This window comes from Trachurus japonicus, chromosome 20, assembly GCF_045865225.1.
Source record: "Trachurus japonicus isolate A0001 chromosome 20, Traja_1.0".
Lineage (NCBI taxonomy): Eukaryota > Metazoa > Chordata > Actinopteri > Carangiformes > Carangidae > Trachurus > Trachurus japonicus.
This window is the reverse complement of record NC_140926.1, coordinates 7,855,590-7,878,065: the sequence shown is the minus strand read 5'-3', so window position 1 is coordinate 7,878,065 and position 22,476 is coordinate 7,855,590. Positions and strand designations below refer to the sequence as shown.

The window sequence follows — 22,476 nt, the reverse complement described above, 5'->3', positions numbered from 1 at the left end:
TAAGTGTTTCTATTGTTATGTAACCTGCTTCTATGCTGTACCAGTGCATTCTTTTAGCCAGGTCTCCCTCGCAAAAGAGATTTAATCTCAAGGGACTTTCCTGGTAAAATAAAGGTTGAAAAAAAAATATTATCTATCTATCTATCTATCTATCTATCTATCTATCTATCTATCTATCTATCTATCTATCTATCTATCTATCTATCTATCTATCTATCTATCTATCTATCTATCTATCTATCTATCTAAAGTTCATGTTTATATGTCATATACATTAAAAAAGTACAATACAGTCAATGCAATGGAATGTAATCTGCCCTGGCTCTCTCTCAGCCCTTAAAACATATAATAGTGCAATAAAAAAAACAATCTATCTATCCACTTATCTATCTTTACCTCTCTCTATCCCTGTCTCTGTCTCTTTCTATCTCTATCTATCTATCTTATTATTTCTATTGTAACCTGACTACATACACTAAACTGATACACATCTGTCCATGAATCACATGGGGAAGATAAAAAAAAACTATCACTAGGCCTTAGACTGTGGTGGATATGAATGTACCAACAATGACACATGTCACATCTCACTTCCTGATCTCGTTGGTACTAATCACGGGAGCTTCCTCAATCTGATTCTGTAGTTGAGCAGCACTCGTCACCAGCAGCCATGTCTTTCGTGGACACTCTGCGCCAGTGGGACGAAGCCATCACCTGTGCAGAAAGACAGGATTTCTCTGCGGCGCTCAGGATTTTCATCGCGATCCAGGAGCCAAACTCCAAAATTTGTTTTGACCTCGGCTGCCTCCATCTTCTGAACAACGACCTGGATGATGCAGAAAAGGTTCGTTTATTACCTTCAATATTGTTATGTTGTAATATAACTTATCAGGAGGTGAGATCTTGTTTTGTGTGGATGAATGAATTACTTGTGATATTTACAGCGTCTCAAAGTGCAAGTCACTGAGAAAGAAGAAGTAGCTAGAGTTTTACCGTTTCTCATTTCTTTAAGAGGAAGTCACGGTGTCCTCTCGTTCTCGCAGGCGTTCGACTGCAGCATACGCAAGGACGAGCATTTGGCCGTGGGCTTCTTTCAACGAGGAATCACCTTTTACAAAAAGGAGAGGCAAGAAACGACACTCATCTCAATAAAATGTCCACCTCTTTCATCTGTAACAGTGATTTATAGTAATAAAACACATTGCAACAGACACAGAGCTGTTATCACAAATCTTTTATCCCCAATCACCACTATATTTTTTTTTTTTTTTTGGACAATTTTTGTGCTTATTTATATGCATTAGTAATGAACTGTATAATTCCTGTTTAAAGGTATGAGGAGAGTTTAGGTGACTTCCAGCGCGCCTTCAAAGCACTAAGAGGCAACCAGCTGATAGATTACAAAGCCCTTGGTCTCAGATACAAATTATATGCCTGTGATGTAAGTATTAAAGTGCATTTCTATATATTCTTATTAGTCGCATTGTTATTCAAATCTTTATAGTTATTATTCTTACGTCTTCCGCTCTTTTTCTGCGTTTAACTCCTCCTTCATTCTTTGTGCTATTTCATATTTCATATTTCATATTTCATCTATCTATCTATCTATCTATCTATCTATCTATCTATCTATCTATCTATCTATCTATCTATCTATCTATCTATCTCAAGTTCAAGTTTATATGTCATATACATTAAAAGTACAATACAGTCAATGCAATGAAATGTAATCTGCCCTGGCTCTCTCTCAGCCCTTAAAACATATAATAGTGCAATAAAAAAAATCTATCTATCCATCCCCCTCTGTATTTCTTTCTTTCTTTCAAACCCTCTGTCTCTTTTTTCTTTCTTTTTCTTCTTTCTTTCTTTCTTTCCCTCTCTATCTCTATCATCTACCTCTTTCTATCATCCCCTTCTCTCTTTTTCTTCTTTCTTTCTGTTACCCTATTTCTGTCTTTTTACTTCCTTCTTTCTTTGTTTCTACCCCATTTCTGTCTCTTTCTTTCTTTCTTTCTTTCTTTCTTTCTTTCTTTCTTTCTTTCTTTCTTTCTTTCTTTCTTTCTTTCCCTCTCTATCTCTATCATCTACCTCTTTCTATCTATCATCCCCCTCTCTCTTTTTCTTCTTTCTTTGTTTCTACCCCATTTCTGTCTTTTTCTTTCTTTCTTTCTTTCTTTCTTTCTTTCTTTCTTTCTTCCTTTCTCTATCTCTATCTGTCTACCTTTTTCTATCATCCCCCTCTGTCTCTTTTTCCCTCTTTTTCTTCTTTCTTTCTCTCGCCCATAGAAAGACATTCATCTCTCAGTCTTCAAGTTTTATATTTTAGCTTTAGCCTTTTTCAACATTGCCTAAGCAGTTTCTTCAGCTCATTCAGCAATAGCGTTCAGCTGCTTTCAGCATTCACACACATTTTCTGCAGGAAATGCTTTATTTTTCTAGTTAAACATGTCATTTACAAATGATTAAACAGCTTATTGTTGTGACTTATGTCAGATCAGAGGCAAACACCTGGTAAAAAATAAATTTAAAAAAGACAATAATCAATAGATAGAGCTCACAATGAGGGACGACGAGGGGTTAAAGTAGTTTTAGTAGCTGATCAATGTTTCCTGCCTCAGGTTCTCCACAACATGGCGCTGGCTCAGGCTCAGCTGGGAAACTGGGACAAGGCCCGGGAGAATCTGGCTAAAGCTCTGGACTACAAGACGGAGACCAAGCTCAACATGATCGACAGAGCTCTGCAATCAGTGCTGGTCAGATTTCACTTATCAATAATATCAATATTTACTGTATTGAAGTGATTATATGATTGATTATATTAATGTCACATGCATTGGATTAATGCTCCTTTAAAGCAGGTCAAGGCGATACCATTTTTGGAGACTCTCTATTCTAATGCTTTGACAATAATGTAGTTTGTTGTGTCGATAAAGCATCTGTGAATTGAACCAATTATTTATTTATTTTTTTTCCAATTTCACCAACAGAAACAGAAACTTTTCAAACTAGTCGAGTTCCCATCAAAAGAGCTGTTTAAACCAAATAAGAACTATGTTGCAGAGCTGGAGAAGAAGGACTACCTGGGCAAAGCCAAGGTACATGTTGGACTATACTGCATTAATTATTTGTACTGTACACAAGATAAATACACTTTGTCATTTTTGCAGTAAACCGATTAAAAAACAAAGTTGAACAGTGAATAATCTACATTTCTTTGTTACCTCCAGGTGGTCGCCTCCGTCGTTCCACAGGACGCCTTCTCTGGGTTTGCTCCTTTACAGCCACAGGTGACATGGGTTTGACTCTAAACAGAAATGGCAAAATCTGACAATAACTCTGCCCAGGATATTATATATATATATACATTTTTAATTATTATATGGAATTATTTATTAAATTTCACCTTGTGCACAACCTTGATGAATATAATAATACAGGTCAGGATGCACTTTGATGTATCACAAGCTGTGAATGAATACATCTTTAAGAGCTTTTAACATGCAACTTCCTCATATCAGAAATGTTCCATTGTATTTTATCTTTAATAATAATAAATGAGAAACTATAACTGTGATAAAGACCTTCATACTGACACTGTGTGTGGTTGTTGACAGGTTGAAGACGGTCCAACTCGTCCAAAGGAACCTGAAGTTCTCAGGTAGAACAACTTTACTGAACACAATCATTGAATATTCACCACATTTAGTAGATGTAATGTTCAAATATATAAATGTGACTTCCTTAGTCTTTCTGATTTAGCCTTTTTTTTACACCTGGTTGTAAATTACCTTGACTTTTGACAGGATTTATGTCAGATAATCTCATTTTTCTGCCACTTACTCCAGCATAAATGAGAATGAGAAACAATTTATAAATCCCCCAATGGAAATTATGTTTTTTTTTATAGCGCTCCATTCCAAATATATGAATATAATAAAAATATAAAAATATACTGATGTGTGATCTGTGTCCTCAGGGCCTTGGAGGGAGAACCTCACACCGTCCTGTACGAGTTTGTCGCTGAGACGAGCAGTGAACTGGCCGTGGTGCCGGGAAACATCGTGTTTGTGCTGCAGAAAGGCGCCGACAACTGGGCGTCTGTGATCTTCAACGAGAGAGTAAGACACCAGCAAGACAGCAGACGTCCCCTTAGCAACCTGTGCTTTTTTGTTTTTGTATGTTTGTTTTTAATCTTAATGAAACATCTAAAAAAAAAAAAGTAACCTAAAACTTTCTTGTCACTTGTAGAAGGGACTTGTTCCTTACAACTACCTGGAGCCTCTGGAGATCTCACGGAGTGGGGTGAGGAATGAACCATATGGAAACACATTTTTTTAGTTTCCCAGAAGCTGTGTAATCTTCCACTTTCAGACTTTTTGCACAGAGAGTTTGAAAATATCTGTTAAACACATTATGAGTGGGTATGTGGGTGTTGATTTTTTAAAGCGATCTGCAGGTTTTTTACAACAGCATGTGATGAAATGTGGTTGTTCCAGAATAAAAAACAACATTTGTCTGTATTTTATTCTTTGGGGTTTATGTGTGGACAGGCAGCACGCACACCTCCAAGTAGAGAACCACCGAGCTTACCTGTGAGGAAACAAGGTAAACAAGCTGCCGACCCTTCACCTGTCTGTCAGAGTATTTCATATTTGACCCACTTCATTAAGTTAAACACCTTTTTCTCCATTTTTCTATATTTCAGATCCAAAAGAGAGCAGCGGTGAAGATGTAAGGCCTGGATACTCTGAATTTTGAGTGTAAAAGAGTGGATTTTAATTTACTTTGATGATGATTTGAGTAATTCTGTCTGTCAGGAGAAAGCTGCGTCATTTATCGTCAAAGTCCGTTTCACGTTCAACTTCACGGTGTCGGTCCCACCTGGATCTCCGTACGCCGTGCTGATCGAGAAAATCAGCAAGAAAGTGAATCTGCCTCCGACTTCAATCATCCTGAGGTAAAAAAGAAAAGAAAAACAGCTCCTCTTTCACTGGTATGTTGTTAAAAATGTTTAGATTTTTTTAATTCATCTTTTTTATTATCTAGTTTAACCTCTGAGGTCAACGAACGGAGTCTAATCGACGCCGACACAGAGATGGAGCGCGTGTGGCGTCATGTGAAGGGAGGACACATCACCCTGTGGTGCAGCACCAAGGAGGCGGTAGCTGTTATTATATTAATCTACTGGGAGTTTACTGCAGTTTCTTAACGTGTGTGAGATCAGGATGACGACTGACTGACGACTGCATGTGACGCTTTTTGTGCTTTTAGGAAACTGATGGAAAACAAAAAACAGAGATTCACTTGGTCGCTCTTCATTCCTACGAGTCGTCGAATCCAGAGGATCTCAGTTTTCACGAAGGGGACACCATCACGTTGCTCTCTAGAAGTGAGACTTTGAACATTTACATCCAGTGTCGGGCACTTTACATTTAAAAATTAATTAGTTATAGTTACTACTTACTTTCCCCAAAAAGCAACTGAGTTACTACATTGCAAAAGTAACTAATTACCAGGAAAAGTAACTGATGCGTTACTTTTTTTTAAATAAACAGCTCAAATATGTCAAATTACTTCAGGGTATATACAGGAATCTTGAAGTTAATTTTAAAACCTTTTTAAGACTTTTTCAAGACCTTATCAATATTTTTTAATACCTCACCACCACTTCAAGCTATAACCATTTACATCAGTGACACTTTTAACTTAACAGTTTTAGTTTGTGATAAAGACTATAGACCACTATGATACAACAGAATTCAAAATAGGCTGGGATAATAAATCAAAGGCAAATTTTATCAATTTACAAACAATTTACGAACGCACCCACAATAGCCTAGTTTTCTATGAACCGGTTCATCTTTGTTTTTTAATAAAACTAATAAATTCACACACTTTCACAATGTTTTTTAGGACTCTAGCTAATTCAGCTGATTCAGAAAAAATACCTTCAAAATTTAAGACCTTATAAAGTCGTGAAAAGACTTTTCAATACTTTTTAAGGGTCTTAATTTTCCCAAAATTGATTTATCACCTTTTAATACTTTTTAAGACCCCGCGGATACCCTGTACTTGGACTCGCCCCCCTATCCCCTGTTTATGTGGAACTAACCAACTCACTCAGTACTCCTCCATCATGGAGCCTGCCTGTGCGGACGTTGGTTAGTTCGTTCGCTGACTAGTTCATGGACTGAAAAAATGTGTATATAACGTTCATTTAAACGGGTGTTTTATTTTGTGACGGGACTTCTTGAGTCAAGTAAAAGCGCATTTTATTGTCAGTAACGGTAACAGCGGTATAACGAGGGAAACAGTAACTTTTTTGTTGACTCGTTAATGAAAAAAGTAGTTATTCCCATCATTGTTTACATCCCAAGTATTAATCCGATCAGTGAATATGATCCTAATCCATTCCTTCCTCTTTCTTTCTCTTCAGTTAACCACGACTGGTTTGAAGGACAGTTAAACGGGAACACTGGTATTTTCCCTGCGTCTTTCGTGGAGGAAGTTTCTGTGAAGTAGACTACAGACTGGCCAGGTATCCTCACTTCACCTGAACCTCCACTTATTCCACTTTTTAAAATAAAAACTGGTGATAACTGATACTGGATTATGAAAATATTTAATTACTTACAGCTTCCTGTAATTGTTATTGTGTGAAAGTGATATACAGTTCATGTTGTGCAGTGATTATCTGTTGTGGATTATTGGTAAATGTTCATGACTTTCTTCCTTCCTCTTCGTAGGCGATAGCGATGCCTCTCCTGCCCTCGACCGCCTTCACCACCGGCGTCTCTCCCAACTTCTGCTCTAAACCCGTCCAGCTTCGTTCTGCCAGAAAAGATGCTGAAAAAACAGTGTCATTGTAATAAATTAACTTCAAAAAGTGTCTATGTCTGTGTATTTATGCATGAAGCACTAAGCTGCAAGATGTGAGTGTTAATATATAAGTGTGTGTGTGCATAATAAACAGAGTTTTAAATGCTGCGTCTGATCCGACTGGCTGTTTCTTACCGGCTGGGTTCGTGGCGACCGTCATCGTCTGGTTCCTGAGGACGACAGAGTGGCCGTACGGCGACTCCGACGGCTCCCTGCTCATCAGATCGTTGCGCCGCAGAGCTCCAGTGATTAAAGACACGTCGGTGTCGTCGTCGTCGTCCTGCAGCTCGGCCAGAGGAACATGACTCTGTCCACCTGGGATGGAGATTAGAGAAAGAAAAGGTTTGGACAGAGCGAAAAAATAAAATAAAATGTAAAAATGTAAAAGAAAAAACATGATGATACTCATGTGGAAGTCACTGTCGCTGTTCTGGCAAATAAAAATTATTACTTTCACCTCTTTCTACCTTTACAACATGAAAGTCCTGAAAGGCAAGTGATGGTTTTGTTTTCCACAATCATTTTATGAAGTTTCCTTTTTACATTCGTGAAAACAAACAGTGCTCTCTCTCTCTCTCTCTCTCAGGCAATTTTTTGTTTTTAAAGAAAAAGAAGAAAGGCCAGCAGCACTCATGTCCTTCTCATTGTCTTTTATTGCAGTGCATTGTCTTTTACTCAGTGTGCAATAAAAGACAATGAGAAGGACACGAGTGCTGCTGGCCTTTCTTCTTTTTCTTTAAGTGCAACTTTTGGCCATGCATCTCTTCAGTTTGTTCCTGAAAGTTTTTTTTGGAGAGTGTGTGTTTTTCTTTGTTTTGAACTTTTTTGTTTTTTCAATTGGGAAAACAAAATTAAACTATTTTTCCATTTGCCACCCAGAGATCATTATCAACGATGAATAAAACTCTGATTTCTTTTTCGCTTTCTGCAAAGGATTTTATCTTACATTTTATCTTATATTACACTGCCCATCCAAAATAAAAAGTCACACACTCCAATATTTTGTTGGACCGCCTTTAGCTTTGATTATGGCACGCATTTGATGTGGCATCATTTCAATAAGCTTCTGCAATGTCACAACATTTATTTCCATCCAGAGTTGCATTCATTAAAGTCCCTGAAAAGTGACACTGGATTCGTTTTCTGAGTTGATCACATCCCAGACATATGTCCTATTAACCATCCTGCCAATTTTGGATGCTAGAAAAATTCGTTTAGTAGGTGAAATTAGGTTTTAAAATCATGACTAAATCAGGCAGTTCTCGCAGCTCTGGATGTCTGCTGCAGGCACAGAAGCCCCGCCCACTTGCTGAGCTTCCTCAAGTTTCAACTGTAGAGTTTTGCCACCGAGCGCCGGCTGGTCCCACTGTGGCAGTCTCATTAGTTTGTTTGAATTAAAAGTGGAGCTTCATGTTTCACGTAAGAGCAGCGCTGCCTCTGGGATCTGTATGTTCAAATAGCACCACATTTACAATAAATAAATGTTTTACAATGACCTGATAAGTCTGCATTACATTTTATTAAGACAGAGACCAAGCTAGTGGACTGGTAGCTCCGGCGGCGCTGGTAGCTCTAGGGGTAGTGGCAGCAGACGCTCGTTGGCATTCTTGGCGTCCCCCTCTGTAAGCCTGCCCTTAAAAACAAAGACCACTGAAGCAGAGTGAAACTGTGAAACCCTAACCTCTAAAATTAAGCACTGTACAGAAATGAGTCTTTTTGCATGTTTTTATCAATAAATTTCGAACACTTTTAATATATTTTGAAACAAAAGTCCAATTTCACTTTCCAGGGACTTTAAGGTTCAGGTCTGGACTCTGTGGTCACATTGGACCACATTTCTTCCTTGAAGATGATGGTTCCCCACTCTCCTTCCAGTTTTTAATAATGTGTTGGACAGTTCCTGACCCAGTTTTTCAGCATTAATCCTTAATTTTTTATTTGCTTGATGCCAATAATTTGACCATCTGAACATCTTTTCCACGACCACAGGAAGAATGTGTCTTCCGACATGGTTGTTTAAGAAATGAGACTGCATCCGTTAGGGTTAAATCAATTGTTGCCAGCTTAAACATACATGCAGTAATTATCCAATGGGAGGCTCTGACCTATCAGCTTAGTTAAATACAAGTGGTGACTTTTTTTTTGGACGGGCTGTGTATATCTATTACATTATATACCTCTTGCATTCTTAATTTGGCTTTTTACATTCATTTCTCTCAGGTGTACTATGCATGTATGTAAGAACTGTAGAGACTGGAGTAGTGGTGGACTTCACCCTCTTGTGGCTGAAATCAGTATCAGCAAATTTCACTTAACTTTCAGGGCTTCTGTATTAAATGTAAGTCAACATATCAATTTAAATGTGACACATTTCATTATATATATCAGCTACATGTATATGGAGGACTGACAGTGCCACAATGAAATATATAAATACACCATTAAATAATTACTTAAATGTGTAATTAATTAATTAAATGTAGAATTAATTAATTAAATGTAGAATTAAATACATAAATAATTTATTAAATGTGTCATTAATTAATTTAAATTGGTATTAAATACATAAATAATTTATTAAATGTGTCATTAATTCATTAAATACCAATTCATTTCATTTAAAACATATATTTAATTATTTCACTATTTAATTAATTATTTCATGGTACTGTGTTGCAGGAAAGTGCCACAATGAAATAAATAAATACACCATTAAATAATTATTTAAATGTGTCATTAATTAATTAAATGTAGAATTAAATACATAAATAATTTATTAAATGTGTCATTAATTCATTAAATACCAATTCATTTCATGTAAAACATATATTTAATTATTTCACTATTTAATTAATTATTTCATGGTCCTGTGGTGGTTGCAGTGCACCATGAAATGTCAATCTGTCAAACTCACCCATCAAAGTCAGTGGGCGGATTCCTAATACCTGATTGGTTACCCTGCACATCAAGTCAAGGCATATCGATTCCAGATAAAATGGATTGACGCAGAGCTGGTGAACACACTCCTAAACACTGGGTGGCGCTATTCACATTAGATTCAGAGCATGCGAGGTGCAGGAGGGTCATGGATGTATTATATTAACTGGATACCGGACCGGAAAATTGTCTGAATAATTGTCTGTACTGGCTGTGTTCATAGTTTCATCATCATCATCATCATTAAGCCTTCAGGTGGATGAGACTCTGGCTGTTTTCGAAACCGCATACTACCGTACTGCCTACTACATACTGCGTTATATGTAACTGCATACTGAATGTGGGATTCAGTATGCTGCTTGAGCAGACCGACGCCGTTATCATCACAGTATGCAGTATACGAGTTTCCCAGAATGCATTTCACGGCAACCGGTAGCAGCAGCTGTAAACAGGCTAAAAGCTGTTTTATTTCTCGCTCTAGCGCTGTAATTATGTAACTTTATTAAGTTTTAATATTTTTTCATGCGAGAAAGTAACTGTTAAGACCCCAAATATACGGCCAGTTTATCCAAATGACGGCTGTTTAAAAGTTTTCTCCGATGTTTTTCGGAGAAGTGAAGCTCCGCAGCGACCGGGACATCACAGAGGCAGCAGCCGGTCTGCAGAGCTGCTCGGCCGGCCAACACTACGACGTCATTCCGGAGGAGAAAACCATCGCTAATTAACTTACCCACAGGTTTTTAAAGGTTTACCACCGGCTGGTTAAATTATTTTTAGGAGAAAAATGTTGGTCTCAGTGATGAAATCTCAATTGTGGCAGTAGCATTAAGTTAGTTTGTTTGAATGTAAAGTGAAGCTTCTTGTGTGTAAGCAGCGCTGCCTCGGGGCTCTGGAGCCTGACGTTACGTACAGAAATCACCACATTTACAAAAAATAAATAAATATTTTACAATGAACCGATCAGTCTGCATGAAGTTTTATTTTATTAAACTATAGTTACGGTACACGGCTACACTACCGTCTTTGGTTACGCTCTGGTTACGGTTAGACGTCAGGGGAGCGTTGCATTGTGGGATACAGTACGCGATGTAGACTGGTCAGATGCATACTGGAGATATTTTCCGAATCAGTACGACATCCGGGAACTTTTCGCATACTGCAGATTTTGCTTTTGTTCGCATACTGCATACTACATACTACATTTTGGCCAAATCAGTACGTACTAGCAGTATAGTATGCGGTTTCGAATACAGCCTCTTTGTAATTCAACAGTTTAACCATACAATATTTCCACAACACGCAGAATATCAGTGTCCACTAAATACAGCTGTTACAGAACCAGACATTTTAATTAAACACGATGCCCCAGACACAGTTGATGTTGGATTTGGTAGAAGCAGAAAAAAGTCACAAGCATGTTTGTTTTTTTCCGAACAATTTAATAATATGATTATGAGTTTATGTGATCATTTAGCATACTGACACTGAACAAACACACACTGACGACGGTGAGGAGGAGATTGGAGGATGAGGAGGAGGAGGAGGAGGACGTCCATGGTTCTTCCTCCGGCCCCGGTGGAAGACGGGGAGCAGCTGCACCATCAGGACACACCGACCATGGAGGAGATGTCTCGGTTTACATTTTACCACCATGGCATTAATTAAGCCGTAAAATAAATTAACGTGGACGTTGTGAACGGAGCAACAGGTGTAGAACATCAGCCGCGATGAGACACTGTTGACACACACACACAGACACATACAGACATCATTTGACACACACAGACACATACAGACAGCATAAATGACTTATCAAGCTAAAATTACTGAAAAATATGAGTTTTACAGGAGCAGTAATGTAAAACAGTCCGGTTTCACGTCAGTAAAAGCAGTCATTACGAGGCGAATTAAAACGTTACGTTTAAGAATACGAGTTGACAAGAGACTAATAATTAAGCAATATCACACTCGAGGTCGTGCTGATGTACTGTATATCAGCACGGGTGTGATTTGGTCGTAGGCACGAGGCCGCAGGCCGAGTGCCGCAGATAATCACACCGTGCTGATATACAGTACAACAGCACGACCTCGAGTGTGATATTGCTTTTATACAACAGTGCTACGAGCGCATTTTAGAACAGTAATAAACTACAAGAGATTATGATTTGTTTGTTTATTCAATCATTTATTTGGCTCCGCCAACAGAAATAGTTCAGCACCTGGAAGGGAGACAAGGCTGTTGCCAGGCAACACATAAACATTTCATACTAGCTTGCTACTAGCTACAAGCTTCTCCACTGAGCTGCTTCCAGTGCTGGTTCTGGTTCTGAGCCCGTGTCTGATTAGCACCGCAGCAACAGGACCAGCGTGAAGACACAGAGACGTTATCGATACCGTATTACATTTGTTTATCATCTATGTAATCAATATAAACACAGTTGAAGCTTAGTAGCTGAGCTACGTGGCTAACAACAGCTAATGCTAATATCAAAACACATCACCGTCAAAACGTAGTTGCCCCCGCGGCGATTTTTTTCCCCAGCCGGGTTTAGTAGAGATTTATCGCCAATTAGACGGACCAGGTCAGGTCCAGGTTTTAATGTTCAGGTCCGTTTATAACTGTAGCAGCAGCAGCAGCAGCAGCAGCAGCAGAGAGATGGGGCAGCTCCTGTATGGGGAGCGTAGCTCTGACTTAGCTCCTGTCCAGCTGAACAGCGGAGTGATTATGTCTGTGAAAAGTCCCAGTGCTGTTATACTGTATATCAGCACTATGGAATGTCTCGTTGTCCAATCAAATTGCTCGGTTGGGACCGGTCGGAACTAACTGTTGTATAACAGACATTAAATATCATAAAGTTGATGTGACCAAACAAAAACTCACCTTTGAGCCGTGTTTTCCACTTTTCTGAGTGATTTTAGCACCGGACAGAGTCTCATAGTTTCAGGCATCCTCGGTCCAGAGACACACACGACCGCACGGACACAGCCGTGACGTCACGGCCAGAAATGAGACTTTTCTGTGGCTTTTCTGGCCGTTAGAAAACATTTTGACGGATAAAAAGTCCATGACTTAAAAATATAGAATACAAAGATTAGTAATTAACGGAGGTTACAGCTGGAGGTGTCCTGTGAACAGTTTTACAGGCTTCTCTTTTACTATTGCGGTCTATGGGAAAAATCCTTTTTGGGCCCCATGGGATTTTTTGTTGCAGTACCACGGGTGGCCACTGGGAAAAATCGGCGTGCCTGCTGAGAGGATTACAGGGGGGCTGGGTTACTCCAGGCTACTTCAGACCAGGTGGCAACCCTCCGTGACGTCACCCATTGGTTTGTGAAGGGCCGTTTGTGAAGCCCGGAGATTGGCTTTCAGGGCGCCGCCATTTTTGATTTTTGGAGCCAGAAGAAACCATATTTGGACGAGGGGGCGGAGCTAAGGAGGTCGAGGGGTGGGTCGGACCCGTGTCTGCGAGGCTGCTAATTTACCCAGCAACACCGGCTAACTGCTGAGCGGCTACGCTGCTAACACCGTTAGCATCTACAACTCGAGGTAAACTTCATATTTAACGGTGAAAGTAATCTCAGAAGCTTATTAAATACATGTCCATGTTTGAACTAGCCTACATAAGATCCCATGAGGAGTAATGTGACACGTTATTGTAGCCGATGTTAGCATTAATAAGCTAATGTAAAGCTGTCAAACGTATTTTGATATTGTTTTAAATTGTTTTACAGAACCCAGAGACTAGTTTCTGTCTCAAACTGTAAAGCTGCCTGCAACACATTAAACTGTCATGGACTGAGACTGGTGGGTGACGGCTCCTGGACTTGATGTACCTCACCTGCATCACCGATGATCGGCTGCTGGAGCTCCGACCTGTCGACCACGTTACAGCATTCACCCAGCTATTAGCTATTATTTTACATTCCTATTATATATATGCACGTCTTTTTTGCAGGTTACCAACATGTAGATGTACTGGAAATTCAGCTAATACAATACAAGCTTGTCTTTTGACAGTATGGCTCACCTTTACATCATCCACAGCTTATAAAACGTTTTCAGTGCTGTAAAATGCTAAAATTAGTGCATCTTAAACCTGAAATTAATTTATTTACTAAGAATTGCTTCACTGATTTTTAATGGGCCAGATCTGTACAGTAACATGAATGCCAAGACACACTGCTGTAATCAATACATTCAGGAAAAACTTACAGGACTATTTCTATGTATGCTTTCATTACACACAAGAAAAATACAAATGTTTAATGTTACCCTCCTTGAAATAATAAAGAGATGAATATCAGAGCTTGTGCTTTCCTGATGTTTCTTGTCAACTAATCTATGATACTGAAAACAATAATTCACGAAAGTGTCACATTATATTGGCCACGAGGTTATGTTAAATATGTAAAAGAAATACTAAAGTTTAATCACAGTAACTTTCTTTATTATTACATTTTCAATGATAATCATCGACTGAATAAAGCATTTGTATTAACTGGACTATGAAAATAGCTGCTTCAAAATCTTCACTGTCAATTTTAGGTTCACCCTAAAAAGTGTGAGGTCAAATGTGGACATAGAATAATAAAACAGTTGGTCTGTTCTCTCATCAGAGGTTTTCTGGTTTCATCATCATCACAGCTCCACAACTTCACATGATGTCCTCCTTCTGTTGGCACCGGTCACTCAGTTCTCAGTGGCTCCTTAGAATCACAGTAAAACACAAGAACTTAGATTAAAACATTGTTGAGAGGTGCAGGACTGTCTGCTTCAGTTTTTTGTGTGTGATTTTACAGCAGTAAATGACAAATCCCCACCTGTAGTTATCAGTAACGTTACAGTATGATAACGTTACGAGCAAGATAAGTTGATGGATAAACCTGGGGGCTTTGCAGCTTGTAGACCGATCCTACCGATCACTGTTCTGCTAAACATGACGCCGTGGTCGTTAAATATTAAACCGGATTTATCCCGGTCCGGTAAAAGTCGGAGACGAGCTAACGGTTAGCATGGCTAACACGGGAGCTAACACGGGAGCTAACGGCGAGCTAACGTTAGCCGTGTAGCAAAGTGAATCGGTTATTCACATTAACTATAAATTAACTTGTCTTGGACGGTGACAGTCTCATGTTCTCCGGTCAGAACAGACATGAGAACACGGGAAAGTAATCAGTGGTCTTCTGGAATATACAACAAATTAGATATAATTTTTACACATTCAGAAAAAGAAAAAAATAACTTACTCACCAAATCGTGATATCAGCTTCCTCCGGTCTGTTAGCACCGTCGGACGAATCATAAACGAAAAACTGGGTGAAATTAATTAACTGCCAACACTGTACCCGTGCTATCTATCATCCACACATATCGACAAAATATCAGAAATTAAATTAAAACTGACTGAACACAATACACAAACGACGGGAGGTCCCCTCCGGTGTTAATCCTCGGTGTCTGATCCACTGTGTCTGACCTGTGACGTCTCAGTCATCAGGCTGTCAATCATATTCCGTGCTGGAAGGTGATTGGTCAGTTATACCAACCTTTAAGGATTAATATCTAAATAATTATATAATTTTTTTCAGATGGACCACCAGGTCATATTTAAGGATGATGAACTTTAGCTTTTTAGACCGTTATCAGTTGTGAAAAAAAATTATTGATCGAGTATTTCATGATTGAAAATGAATGGGAGTGGATTGGAACCAGGGCTTCTTGGAAACACCCCTAGCGGATCTCGGGGGGATTGCAAGTAAAGTTACTTCCGCGTTGGCTTCACTTTTCAGACCGGAAGTCTACGTCCATTTTTTTTTACAGTCTATGCTTCAGACCAAAGCAATGGATTAGGCTAGATCAGCGTTAGCCCCGCCCACTGACTTTGATGGGTGAGTTTGACAGATTGACATTTCATGGTGCACTGCAACCACCACAGGACCATGAAATAATTAATTAAATAGTGAAATAATTAAATATATGTTTTACATGAAATGAATTGGTATTTAATGAATTAATGACACATTTAATAAATTATTTACGTATTTAATTCTACATTTAATTAATTAATGACACATTTAAATAATTATTTAATGGTGTATTTATTTATTTCATTGTGGCACTTTCCTGCAACACAGTACCATGAAATAATTAATTAAATAGTGAAATAATTAAATATATGTTTTAAATGAAATGAATTGGTATTTAATGAATTAATGACACATTTAATAAATTATTTATGTATTTAATACCAATTTAAATTAATTAATGACACATTTAATAAATTATTTATGTATTTAATTCTACATTTAATTAATTAATTCTACATTTAATTAATTAATTACACATTTAAGTAATTATTTAATGGTGTATTTATATATTTCATTGTGGCACTGTCAGTCCTCCATACATGTATTCTATGTATATTTATTTTTTAGTTACGACTCAACTGCTGCAAACACTGAAACCGTTTTTCAAAATGAATCTTGAAAAAAGTGAAATATAAATCATCCTTCAACCAGAAATAAAGCTGCACATATCAACACGTTTCATACACAAACAGGACTTCAACATAAAGCTGGTAAGAAGAGTACAAGAATTTCTGTTGTGAGTAGGGATGTCACGATAATAGATTTCTTTGGTACGATTATTGTCAGAGAAATAATCACGGTACTACGATTATCACGATTATTATGCATTAAGTAATTTCACAACACCATTAACTAATAAATATTTTAAATATCTATTAATATATAACCAATTATTAATCCGCCAGGTAAAGTGTTTGAAATGCTCAAGTCATTAATAGTCATCCATACCAAATGTTTAAGTTAATTTAAATCTTTTAATTACAAATGACACTCTAGCATTTAAATTCCTACCAATTCAATGCTACGTTAGGTAAATGGATCAGAATATGTGCATTCACATTTACTATGGCACACATCTGCCGACACGGTTCAGACATTTGGAAAGTGACGGTATTTAGGAATCTTTACGATCAATTAATTGTGGCGTTTAAAGGACAATTCCAGGCGAATTCAACTCAGGGGTGTATTTTCATATCATTTTAGGTCTAAAAGAATGAATCTGAAGATTTTCAGTTTAATTGCTCCTGTTTTGCGGTAGTTGCGTCTGTCCCTGCATCGCCACGGCAGCAATGAATGGGAGTGGATGTAAGTTCCGCTGTTTAGGCTGTTTCCAGCCCTCAAAGCCGCAATTTTTTTCCACAGCCAGCGTCAGATGGCTACTCAAACATGCACCGAGAAGTTTATTTACTTCAAGCAAGCCGACATGTTTGTAAAACTAGATCTAATTCAAAGTCTCCCGGAGTCTCGCGCGAGCCCGAAGTTGCAGTGCTGGTGTGTTCAGGCGCAGTCGGAGCTACCGCTTGTGTCATAAACACAGGAATATCAACTCTTTACTTGCTTGAAGTGTACATTTTTTTCCACAGACAGCGTCAGATGGCTACTCAAAGATGCGCCGAGAAGTTTTTTTTCCTTGAAGCAAGTAAAGAGTTGATATTCCTGTGTTTATGACACAAACGGTAGCTTTTCCCACTGCATGTGAACACACCGAGCACGGCAACTGGGTCTCGCGCGAGACTCCGGCAGACTTTGAATTAGATCTAGTTTTACAAACATGTCGGCTTGCTTGAAGTAAATAAACTTCTCGGTGCATGTTTGAGTAGCCATCTGACGCTGTCTGTGGAAAAAAATTGCGGCTTTGAGGGCTGGAAACAGCCTAAACAGCGGAACTTACATCCACTCCCATTCATTGCTGCCGTGGCGATGCAGGGACAGACGCAACTACCGCAAAACAGGAGCAATTAAACTGAAAATCTTCAGATTCATTCTTTTAGACCTAAAATGATATGAAAATACACCCCCGAGTTGAATTCGCCTGGAATTGTCCTTTAATACCGCGATTAATTGTGAAAACAAGTAATTGTGACATCCCTAGTTGTGAGCGAGCGTCTCGTGAACTGACCTGGCAGCAGATGTCTGAAGTCCGTGACGTATTCCTCCGACCACTCCCTGTTCTTGTTGCAGGCCACCTCCATCTCGAACGGCGTCAACACCGGTTTGTAGAACTCCTTCGAGTCGAACAGCGAGTTCTCCGGACACGCTATCAACACGAAAACGTCAATTTCGAGGAAGTTGGCGAGCTTGGGCACGTTCAGCTTCCCCATGGCGAACATGTAGCTCTTCTTCCCGGCTCGGTGGATGGTTTCCTTCAGCTGCTGGATGATGCTGAGGTAGTCGGCCACGCCCAAGGTGCCGACCAGGATGCCGACCACGTTGGCGTCTTTGGCTCGCTCTATGGCGTAGTACCGCTTCATCAGCGTGCGGTTGATGCCGATCGACTCGGTCCGCCCCGTCGACGCGACGGGGTCGAAAGAGCGAAACGAGCAGCGGTTCCACGTCATCATGAAGTTCCTGAGAGCAGCTCCCTCCTGGCCGACGTAGAAGAAGCTGTAGTCCGTCACGCTCGAGCCGCTTTTCAGGCTGAACCGCCGCCCGAACTGATAGATGACCCGGTTGTCGTCGTCCTGTCCCGACTCGCTGGTGTCGCCGTCGCGTCTTCTGATCGGGCCGTGGGTGAAACACTGATCGCCTTCGACCACGAGCTCCGAGGCGACGAGGTTCGGATACTCCTGAGACAGAAGCGTCACAAGATCATCTGGAAAAGAGAAAATGTTGGATTGAGGATTGATGCTGGTCCGTTATCAATTTATGTATCAATGTGTGTGTTTTATTTATTTTATTTTATTTTTTCTGGTGTCTTTTTTTTCCCCTTGTGTATTTTTTAAGGTCTTTTTTTAAAGGGATAGTTCAACATTTTGGTAAATTAGCCCATTACCATAATCCCTATAGTCATAGCAGTAGGTTTGTTACCTTTAATTGTCGGTGCAAGCTATTTTTAGAGCAGCAGAGCAGAGCGGCGAGCTGCTCAGAGCTACACTACGGAGGCTAATGGGATTTCTTGGTTTCCCTCATCAAACTCATCAAATACACAATCCAACAACTCCTCAACGCTCTGGTGGACAAGTTGTGACCTGCACATTCACCACGCTATGAGATAATAACACAACGTCATGAGACGGAGATGTTTTAGAGGCAAATACAGAGACTGCTTGATGAAAAACTGCCCCCGGCGGTAACGCGCATCAGCGGTTTTGCATGAATTTCCCTCTAAAACAACTCTGTCTCGTAACGTTGTGTTATTATCTCATAGCGTGGTGAATGTGCAGGTCACAACTTGTCCACCAGAGCGTTGTGGAGTTGTTGGATTGTGTATTTGATGAGTTTGATGAGGGAAACCAAGAAATCCCATGAGCCTCCGTAGCGTAGCTCTGAGCAGCTCTGCTCCGCCGTTCTAAAAATAGCTTGCACCGACAATTAAAGGTAATGAACCTACTGCTATGACTATAGGGATTATGGGCCAATTTGCCAAAATGTTGAACTATCCCTTAACATCTTGTGTGCATGTAACATTGGTGTTGAGCCCTGTCAAAGACAAATATCTATTACCCTTGGTTTACAAATTAAATTTATATTCTATTCTAATTCTGAGTTTAAAGATAAAAGGGAAAGATTTAAAGAGATGTGCTGAAATACCAGACCGAGGAGGACGGATCTTACTTATAGCGTGAACGTAGTTGACCTCATAGAGGACGATGATGCGACTCTGCGTGTCGGGGTAGAGCTCTCTGAAGGAGGACGCACACGACTCCACGTCCACTCGTCTCCTCTCAAACACGTACATCAGGGGGAGTCTTCTGGACGGGCTCAGGCAGGCTCGGCCGTAGTGCACGATGCATTCGGCCCCGACGTGCTCGGCGGCTACTTCATCCACACAGCAGCTGATCCACAGAGAGAAATTATAGGAGTTATAATACATCCTCTGAGCAGAGCAGTGTGCTGTCAGCGGTAGAAAAGATGCATTACAGGCAAAAGGTGATACTGATGTTGCTGTCAACCTCTGGAGACAGATGTTGGTGATACAGGTTATATACAGGAATCTTGAAGTTAATTCTTAATACATTTTTAAGACTTTTTCAAGACCTTCTCAATATTTTTCAGTACCTCACCGCCACTTCAAGCTGTAACCATTTACATCATTGACACTTTTAACTTAACAGTTCTAGTTTGTGATAAAGATTATATAGACCACTATGATACAACAGTATTCAAAATAGGCTGGGAGAATAAATAAAAGGCAAAGTTTATAATAAAAAAAAACAAAAAACATTGCTCCACTCTCAAAAAAACCAAAACAACAATCTTTTTTTCTTTTTATGTACCGGTTCATCTTTGTTTTTTAGTAAAATGAATAAATTCACACACTTTCACAATGTTTTTTAGGACCGAACTCTTGGACAGCTAATTCAGAAAAAATACCTTCAAAATTTAAGACTTTATAAAGTCGTGAAAAGACTTTTTAATACTTTTTAAGGGTCTTAATTTTCCCAAAATTGATTTATCACCTTTTAATACTTTTCAAGACCCCGCGGATACCCTGTGATAAGGGAATCACTTTAAATAGTGAACTCTGATCAGTTAATACCTGTTGATACTAATGCTAGCTATGTAGCCTTAAAAGAGAGCCAGAAATATGATAACAGCAATAATACTTATACCTTAAATATGAAGTAACAGTACCTTTCTTGTGGTATATAAAACAATAACTTAGAGTATAGTACATGAGCCCAGCAGAGAACTACGGTAAATAAAATGTAGGATACTTGCACCACAAATATGTGCTTAAAATTCAAAATAAAACTCATGGTACTGGAATTTTACAACTTCAAAATTAGATTAGATTAGATAAACTTTATTGTCCCCAAAAGGGGAAATTCGTATTGGGCAAAAGTGCACCGTGTAGCAACAAGACATATAAGCAGCAATAAGCAGTGACAGACATACATACAATGGACATAAGTACAACGACAGACTTACAAACAATAGACATGTGCACAGTGACAGACATACAGGCATAGACATACAGACGAAGCAGCATTGCACAGCATCAAAACCATAGCAGTCGGGATTATCAGTTCTAAAAGAGAGGTGTAAAATAAAAAGGACAGAAGCTTGGCTTAGTAAAAAAAATAAATAAGGAATTTAAAAGATCCTAAGATAAAGCCCATGTGTAAAGGCATATTAGCTCACATGCTAATGAATAACTAAATCAACAAAATAAATAAATTAAATCAAAATGCCAAAAGCATTATTAAAACACTGTTAGAAAAGCTAGTCTAAATATTTAAAATATAACGTGGATGAGCTCAATCAAAATTAGTAAAAAACAATAAAACAAAAACATATGAAGCATTTAATGACAGTAAGACCTTCACCTGCCATAGGAAGTATCTCCTAAAATGTACGGCTTGGCATTAGTGCGTCTCTCGATCTCCACTGCTATTGGGACTGAATCCACCAGCAGCTCGTCAGGAAACTGCAGAGCAACCTGTGAACATTATTAACCAGATCAGATCAAATAAACACACTCATTAAAACACATGTCTTGTCTTCTGCATGTTCTGTTGCTGAAGTGTTAATAAAACAAAGTGACGTGCTGCTGCTCACCTTCTTAAACTGATGCTGAGTGACAAAGTCGCAGGTCTCTTTAATCTGGTACAACTCCTCTAGTTCCTCTGGAGGAGTGTTTGTCCTCGCTGTGGCGTCCACCACACGCTGGATCACCGTCTCCGAGCTGCTGCTGAATGCATCAGCCATTATGGCATCTAAATCAGGAGCTGCAAAGATACAAGGCAGTAAAACACATCTATTAATTTAATGGTGCTGAGATCTCTACTTCTTCATAAACTTTATTTTACTTTTAAAGAACAAAAAAGGCAATTTCACAATATATTGTCTATCAAAATATTAATAGAGCAGCATATCTGACTTCACTAACAGCTTTAAAACACAGTCTCTGTTTTATGAGATAAGAAAACAGGTCAATAAAGGTTCAACAAAACTGAAGGTGCGTTTGAGTGTTTTTGCAGTCTGTGGGATTATTCTAAATCCAGATTTGAAGGGCCTTGTGCATAGCGTTTTTCTGTCTACATCTAGTCCAATTAGATCTACACAGACACAAAAAAGCGTAAATAATGCCATTTATATGTTTTACAAATTAAACTCGAGATCAAATCCCGTTTTAATCAGTGTTTTTTATGCTCCTTCTGTTTATCAAACCTGCTTTTTTACTCATCTACGTGTTGTTTTTGATATTGACCTGCTCTGATGTGGTCTACACGCGGTTTGCACATTTAAAACTGAATGTTAAACAGCTAATAGTGTATTAGTATGAGAATATAACACACATTTCATTTCCTTACATCATCTCTTACCTGCTGCTGCTGCTCCGTTAGCTTAGCCGCGAGCTAAAACAACTCCTGAAGTCGCAGCGAAACGAACCGAGTCGATAAAAACTATTATTCACAACGTTTAAAACCTTTTGTTCTCGCATTACAACACCTGTGTTTCCTTAAAACCGACTGTCATGTACATATTTGCCGGCTGGTTAACATTTCTTTGACAGTTTACACACGTGTAGGCGACGCAGCACGCCGGAAATACCACTTCCGAGTCGACGGATTTTCAAAATAAGAGCCAACTTTAGGTCAATATGACTCATGCTAGTAGCTAGAGCAG

General features: G+C 39.0%; 2 protein-coding genes across 2 annotated transcripts; one reads left to right on the top strand and one right to left on the bottom strand.

Moving 5' to 3' along the window:
- The first annotated feature begins 640 nt into the window (after positions 1-640).
- On the top strand, positions 641-6,857 carry ncf2 (neutrophil cytosolic factor 2). Its single transcript, XM_085763394.1, has 16 exons — positions 641-844; positions 1,044-1,126; positions 1,333-1,441; positions 2,619-2,753; positions 2,988-3,095; positions 3,228-3,287; positions 3,615-3,658; positions 3,977-4,118; positions 4,249-4,302; positions 4,551-4,605; positions 4,706-4,731; positions 4,818-4,957; positions 5,047-5,161; positions 5,272-5,389; positions 6,437-6,538; positions 6,747-6,857. Exons 1-15 carry the CDS (start codon positions 671-673, stop codon positions 6,520-6,522), a joined length of 1,449 nt encoding a protein of 482 aa, XP_085619520.1. The 5' UTR covers positions 641-670; the 3' UTR covers positions 6,523-6,538; positions 6,747-6,857.
- dph2 (diphthamide biosynthesis 2) lies at positions 6,606-22,395 on the bottom strand. Its single transcript, XM_085763393.1, has 7 exons — positions 22,173-22,395; positions 21,406-21,575; positions 21,174-21,286; positions 19,459-19,679; positions 17,804-18,496; positions 7,015-7,194; positions 6,606-6,846 (listed from the first exon to the last, which is right to left on the bottom strand). Exons 2-7 carry the CDS (start codon positions 21,553-21,555, stop codon positions 6,719-6,721), a joined length of 1,485 nt encoding a protein of 494 aa, XP_085619519.1. The 5' UTR covers positions 21,556-21,575; positions 22,173-22,395; the 3' UTR covers positions 6,606-6,718.
- Between the last annotated feature and the right edge of the window lie 81 nt (positions 22,396-22,476).

Coding starts and splice junctions, on each gene's coding strand:
- dph2 (XM_085763393.1), bottom strand. CDS start 21,555: ATGGCTGATGCATTCAGCAGCAGCTCGGAGACGGTGATCCAGCGTGTG. Junction 7,195..17,803: donor CTTCAGACATCTGCTGCCAG/GTCAGTTCACGA, acceptor TCTCCATCCCAG/GTGGACAGAGTCATGTTCCT. Junction 6,847..7,014: donor GGTCGCCACGAACCCAGCCG/GTAAGAAACAGC, acceptor CTGTTTTTTCAG/CATCTTTTCTGGCAGAACGA.
- ncf2 (XM_085763394.1), top strand. CDS start 671: ATGTCTTTCGTGGACACTCTGCGCCAGTGGGACGAAGCCATCACCTGT. Junction 845..1,043: donor ACCTGGATGATGCAGAAAAG/GTTCGTTTATTA, acceptor TCGTTCTCGCAG/GCGTTCGACTGCAGCATACG. Junction 5,390..6,436: donor CATCACGTTGCTCTCTAGAA/GTGAGACTTTGA, acceptor CTTTCTCTTCAG/TTAACCACGACTGGTTTGAA.